General features: G+C 67.9%; 2 protein-coding genes across 2 annotated transcripts in view; both read left to right on the top strand.

Moving 5' to 3' along the window:
* Positions 1-69: 69 nt before the first annotated feature.
* Positions 70-3,774, top strand: CHLNCDRAFT_26697 (hypothetical protein; the record flags this gene model as incomplete). The annotated part of the gene is made up of 14 exons (XM_005844520.1): positions 70-189; positions 392-511; positions 736-830; positions 980-1,073; positions 1,248-1,352; positions 1,520-1,600; positions 1,775-1,808; positions 1,939-2,005; positions 2,107-2,230; positions 2,364-2,493; positions 2,571-2,572; positions 2,715-2,807; positions 3,054-3,188; positions 3,469-3,774. Coding segments are annotated over 14 exons (1,506 nt in total), but the record flags the coding sequence as incomplete, so codon positions are not given.
* Positions 3,775-4,164: 390 nt separating this feature from the next.
* CHLNCDRAFT_138835 (hypothetical protein) overlaps positions 4,165-6,108 on the top strand; it is a gene marked incomplete at both ends in the record, with an annotated part of 6,216 nt that continues 4,272 nt past the window's right edge. Inside the window, 6 exons of the mRNA XM_005844519.1 lie at positions 4,165-4,253; positions 4,376-4,433; positions 4,666-4,797; positions 5,018-5,383; positions 5,575-5,631; positions 5,843-5,968. Of these exons, the coding sequence (XP_005844581.1) occupies positions 4,165-4,253; positions 4,376-4,433; positions 4,666-4,797; positions 5,018-5,383; positions 5,575-5,631; positions 5,843-5,968 (828 nt within the window). The remainder of the gene's footprint in view (positions 4,254-4,375; positions 4,434-4,665; positions 4,798-5,017; positions 5,384-5,574; positions 5,632-5,842; positions 5,969-6,108) is intronic.

The following is a 6,108-nucleotide window of genomic DNA, read 5'->3' as shown; positions in this document are numbered from 1 at the left end:
CCCCCCCCCCCCCCCCCGCGTCCTGCTTCCCTGCCTGCCTGATTGCCAGCCCCCCGCCCACCCTCTCAGGACCCAGTGCACGGCTCGTTCCGGCTGGACCCTGTTTCCACCCTCATTTTTGACACCCGACAGTTCCAGCGCCTGCGCCGGCTCAAGCAGCTGGGCCTCACTTACATGGTGTTCCCAGGAGTGAGCGCGCCGCCCAGCTCCCTGCCCCTGCTGCTCTGCTGGGGCTGAACAAGAGGCAGGGATTCCCTCTCGAAACACACAAACACACACCTAAGGTCGCGCTTTAAAGAACGCGGGCAGCTTCCTGGCGGCAACGCGCCGCCCTCAGAGCTCTGCCCGAGCCGCCGCCGCCTGCCCGCCCGGCCCTCCCCTCCGCGTGCAGGCCAGCCACAACCGCTTTGAGCACAGCCTGGGGGTGGCGCACCTGGCCTACCGCTTTGCCACACACCTGTGGACCATGCAGCGCGGGGAGCTGGAGATAGAGCGGCGAGATCTGCGCCTGGTGGGCTGCACCCTTGCCGCCGCCTTCCTGCCTGCTGCGCTCGTGCCGCCCTGCTCGCTCTCGGCCGTTAGCTGCCCATGCTGGTACCCTCCTCCCGCTGCCTCTGCTCGCTCGCAGGCTGTCTTTGGTTGTGCCCCCGCTGCCCCTGTTCTCCCCGTGCCCTCCTCGCTGACGCCGCCGCTGCCGCCGCACCGGGCGGATGGGTGCGTGTGTGTGTGCCGCAGGTGGAGCTGGCAGGGCTGTGTCACGACCTAGGCCATGGCCCCTTCTCTCATGTGTTTGACCGGGAGTTCCTGCGCCGCAAGGGCATCACAGATTGGTGCGCCCGGCTGCGGCTCCCCTGCGCTGCCATGCCCACGGGGAGCCTGGAGCCCGCTGGTCCCGTCCCTCGTGGCTCCCTCCACCCCCGCCCCCGCCTCTGCGCCCTTTTCTCCAGTACCCACGCCATGCGCGCGCTTCCCCATGCAGGGAGCATGAGGACATGTCGACTGCCATGCTGGATCACATCATCGATGCCAACCACATGGACTCCCTGACCAGCCACGATGTGAAGACCGTGCAGGTGGGTGTGGGTGGGCGGGCGCCGAGGCGGATGGCAGACGCTCGTTGTGCCAGCGCTGCATGCTGGGGCTGTGTCTTTTTTGCTTTTGCTTCTGCTGTGAATACGTGCTGCAGTGTGTGCCAGCCGCAGCATGTGCCTCGCCCACAGCCCTGCCGCCGCTGCCGCGCCCCGCAGAGCATGATCCTGTCTGGGCACGGCGCCAGCATGGCGCCGCCGCCCGGCAAGCGGTGGCTGTACGAGATCGTTGCCAACGGGCGCAACAACATAGACGTGGACAAGGTGCGGTACCGCCGTACCACTGCGCGGCACGGCTGTGCCGCAGGAGCGGTGTAGCAGGCGCCGCGTGGGCCAGGGCGAGGCCGTCTGCGTGCAGGCCGGGGCGTGCTGCTGGCATCCGCCCAGCACCCTCATCATGGCTTGCTTCTTTCCTCCCTGTGCTGCCGCAGTTTGATTACCTGAAGCGTGACTCAATGTACTGCGGCCTAAACCTGTCCTGCGATTTCAACCGCATCATCCAGTTCAGCAAGGTGCGGTGCTGCCTGGGAAGTCTCCGTGGCCTGGGCGCTGCGCCCCTGCCCCTGCTCGCCAGCGCGAGCTGCCGCCGCCGCCCATGCCCGCGTCAGTGTGTGCGGCCGCGACGGCCGTGACCGGGAAGGGTCCCTACCAACACTCCTGCTGCCGCTCTTGCTGCCGGCCGGCAGGTCATTGGCGACGAGATTTGCTTCAAGTATACCGGTGCGCCGCTCGGCTCGCACCACGCCTCGCCTCGCAGCCGATGCCTCTGCCTCTCCCCTCTTCCTCCTCCTCATCCGGCGCCTGACTCTGTCTTCCCCTCCTCTCTCGTCCTCCTTCCCACCCCCTTCAGAGTATATCAACCTGTACCAGCTCTTCCACACCCGCGCCTTGATGCACAGCCAGGTCTACACACACAAGTGAGCCGAGCCGCCAGGGCTGCGCTCGTCGCGATGCCGCAGCAGGGCACCGCTGCGCGCGCAAACTGTACTGCTCGTCTGTACTGCCGGCGGTACCGCAGGAAGTGCAAGGCCATCGAGTTCATGGTGGTGGATGCGCTGCTGGAGGCGGACTCTGCGCTGCGCATCAGCGACAAGATCCGGTCGGCGGCAGACTTCCAGCTGCTAGATGACAACGTGTTGGATGTGAGGTGGCGCACAGATCATGCGTGATGCCGTGGTGCCAGCAGTTGTTTGGGCCGGGCAGGAGGCAGGGTGCAAAACGTTTTCTTACGTTGCCTCCCCTTGCCCCGCCTCCCAGGTGGTCGAGAACTTCGAGCTGTACCGCCGCTTCCTCAACGTGGAGCCCGAGGACGAGGCGGCGCTGCGGTCGGCGCGGGCCATCATCGAGCGCCTGCGGCGGCGGGAGCTGTACAAGTATGCCACCGAGTGCCTCATCCCGCAGGCGGGTGACTGGGGAGGCGGAAGAGGCTGGGAGGCCAGGCCTGGGGGGACCACGGGGCGGGCAGAGGGGCAGGGCAGGCAGCCGTGAACAAGGCGGCACAGATGGGTGCCGCACAGCGACACGCCGCTCTGCGGCTGGCGCCCGGCTGTGTTGTAAGCCGACCTCTTGGCCGCCGCCCACCCGCTCCCGCCCGCTGCCGCCTCGCCCGTGCAGGAATGCCTGGAGCGGGGCCAGTGGAGCGCCCCCAGCCCTCAGGACATCGTCAATAGCTACAGGGGCGGCGAGGTTCAGCTGCGGGCAGAGGACGTCATCCTGCAGGTGCGGCGGCAACGGGCAGCAGGGGGCGGCACGGAAGGCTGGGCCCGCGGCGGGCCGGCCCTGGGCGGAGCGTTGGGCGCGCCGCCGCGAGCGGCCGCACGCGGTGCAGCCGCGCTGCCCTGTGCCCTCCACCCCCGCCTGCCCTGCGCCCCACAGCCCCCACCCACACTCTCACACGCGCCCTCTCCCTCCCTCATCTCTCTCCCGCTCTCCCTGCCCCCGCTGCCTGTACCTCTGCCTTCGCAGGAGAACAAGATAGACTACAGCGCCAAGGAGAAGAACCCGCTGGATGCGGTGCACTTCTTCGACCGCCTCGACTCCACCCACAAGCGCAAGCTGCGCCCCGAGCAGATCTCCTCCTTTGTGGTGGCATACCACCAGGTGTGAGGGGTGGGATGGTGCGGCGGGGCTGGGAGGCTGCTAGCCTGGTCAGTGTGTCAGTGTGTCAGTGTGTGTGTGTTTGCCTGTCCCGGGTGGTAGGCTGTGTGTGTGCTGGGGGTTTGCCCGGGCTGGCAGGCGGGCTGGGTTGTTGTGTGTGTGCTGTGCTGCCCTCCGCTCGCCAGCGCCGTGGGTGCTCGGCGGCGGCATGGGCAGACAGCGCTTGCGGGGCCCGGCATGAGACACCGCCTCGCCGCCGCTCCTCCCCATCCGGCCCTTGCAGGAGAAGAGCCTGCGGGTGTACTCGCGCAACTCCTCGCCGCAGCATGTGCGGGCGGTGCATGAAGCGTTTGAGAGCTGGGTGCACAAGCGGTTTGGGTCCAAGGTCAGCACCAGCACGCCCTGCAAGCCGCCGCGGCCGCCGGCGCCCGCGGCGGCGGGCGTGGCTTGCGCTGGGGCGGCGGCCGTGCTGGGCGGCGGCGGCGGCGGCGGCAAACGAGGGCGCGACGCCTTCCTGGATGGCGGCGGCAGCGACAGCGATGTGTCGCCTAGCAACCTCATGAAGAGCAAGCTGCCGCGGCAAGCATGACATGCACGCTAAAGCGCTGGGCATTGCCAGAGCAGAACAATAACGCAACTTGCCATCGTGACTTGCAATGCGGTGATCCGTCGCATTGCTCTCTGTTACCTCTCCTGGTTTGACCGCTCTTGGGTGAACGCTGCTGCTCTGATTTTGTCGTCACTGCACTGATTTTGTTCAAACTGAAATGCATTCTTTGGCCTGTCCTGAATCTGTGATGGCTGACGCTTGATGGAAGCGGCCATGCCAAGGCACAAGTCCGTGCAAGTCCATTCGGGCTGCGGCGGCGGCCGCCTGCTGCGCCACGCTGCGCCGCCCACACCCCATGGCGGGACTTGGATGCCTCGTGCATCTTGCGCTGCTCTGAGTCAATCAACGATTGTCGAGCAGCCTGCAAACATGACGAGCGCGCCGGGAGAAGCGTGGGTGCTGCCTGAGAAGTATGAGGACGGCCTGGTGGATGAGAAGGGGGAGCCGCTGAGCAAGAGGTGCGTGCTGGAGTGGCCAGGGGCCGGCAGGGCTCGCATGCCGCTGCACTGCGCGCGTGGGACGGTGATGATGGCGGAGCGGCCTGCTTTCCACTGCGCCCGCCGCTTCTACTGACCCGCAGCGAGTTCAAGAGGCGCCAGAAGCTGGCGCAGAAGGAGAAGGAGATGGCGGAGAAGAAGGTGTGTTTGCCGCCGCTGCCGCCGCCAGCCGCCAGCCGTCGCTCTGGTTTTGGTGGCAGATCGCGGCTTCGGACTTGTGGCTGCCTGCACCTGCCTTGCTGTCGTCTCCTGCTGGAAGCATGGCTGCCGCTGCCCTCTGTGGCCCCCTCGCCTCTCCTCCCACCGCACCTGCGGCCCTCCTGCCGTGGCCTCCCTCCCAACCACCCGTTGCTGCTGCGCTGGCTGCGAGCAGGCCAAGCAGGCGGCAGAGGCGGTGGCGCGGGCGGCGGCCAAGGCTGCCAAGGGCGAGGCGGCGGTGGCTCTGGAGGATGACAGCAACGAGGAAACCGACCCCACCAAGTACTACGAGAACCGAGTCAGGGCGGTGCGTGTGGTGGTGTGGAGATGCCTCTCTCGGTGGTGGCGGCGGCGCCGAGCCGGGAGGCCCGCCCACTGCGGCGCCTCCCGCCCCTGGGTCCCAGCTCCCTCGCTGGTGCTGCCACCCAGAAGCTGCAGCGGGGTGCGGCAGTCGAGCGGGGCTGGGCGCGAGCTGGACGCCGGTGCCGCTCGGCGCTGACCGCCGGGCGGCCTGCGGTGTGGCGCAGGTGACGGCGGCCAAGGCGCGGGGCGACAACCCCTACCCTCACAAGTTCCACGTCTCCATCCAGCTGCCCGCCTACGTGGCCCAGTACGGCAGCCTGGAGCCGGGGCAGCAGGTGCCGGAGGAGGGCGTGAGCCTGGCGGGGCGCGTCGTGCGCAAAGCCGCCTCGGGCGCCAAGCTCATCTTTTTCGACCTGCGCTCCGAGGGCGCCAAGATCCAGGTCATGTGCGACGCCCGCAACTTTGGGGGCGCCCTGGAGGACTTCCAGCGCCTCATGAACAGCGTGAAGCGCGGCGACATTGTCGGCGTGGGCGGCTTCCCGGGCAAGTCCAAGCGCGGCGAGCTGTCGGTGTTCCCCAGGAGCCTGCAGGTGCGGCCCGCGTGCCGCTTGTGTGTGGGTGGGGGAGGAGGTGTGAGGGTGGGGATGTGGGTGCTTGTGGTGGGTGGAGGGAGGCAGGGAGGTGGGCCGCGGGTGGTGCCACGGGCGCAGGCACGGCAGCGGGTTGCTCGTCGGCCCAGACCGTGCTGCGCCCGCCTGCCCGCCTGCCCGCCTGCCTGCAGGTGCTGGCGCCCTGCCTGCACATGCCGCCGGGCGGCCACTTTGGCCTGAAGGACCAGGTGAGCCTGGCTGGGCGGTGAGCCTGGGAGGCGCCTGGCTGGGCCCTGCTGCTGGGGAGTGGCTGGAAAGTTGCAGAGGAGCGCAGGGGAGCCGAGGCAGCCTGCACATGCCGCTGCCTCGCTGCCCACACACACACACGCAACGCCGCCTGCGCCCCGCCTGCCTCCCTGCCTGCCTCACAACTATGTGTACTCTGCCATGGTACTGCAGGAGACGCGGTACCGTCAGCGGTACCTGGACCTCATTGTCAACCCCGAGGTGCAGGACATCTTCCGCACCCGCTCCCGCATCATCGGCGGCGTGCGCCGCTTCCTGGATGAGCGAGGCTTCCTGGAGGTGAGAGGGGTGCAGGGAGGGATGGAGCGGAGGAGGGTTTGTGTGCGTGTTTGTGTTCAGTTGTTTTTGGGCTTATGTGTGTGTGTGTGTGTGTGTTTGGAAGGAATCCCCGACGTGCTCTGGTGGGTAATGGTGATGAT

The sequence above is a fragment of the Chlorella variabilis genome, assembly GCF_000147415.1.
Source record: "Chlorella variabilis unplaced genomic scaffold CHLNCscaffold_22, whole genome shotgun sequence".
In the NCBI taxonomy this organism is placed as follows: domain Eukaryota; kingdom Viridiplantae; phylum Chlorophyta; class Trebouxiophyceae; order Chlorellales; family Chlorellaceae; genus Chlorella; species Chlorella variabilis.
Note: the sequence above shows the minus strand (reverse complement) of the source record. Positions and strands in the feature narration are given on the sequence as shown.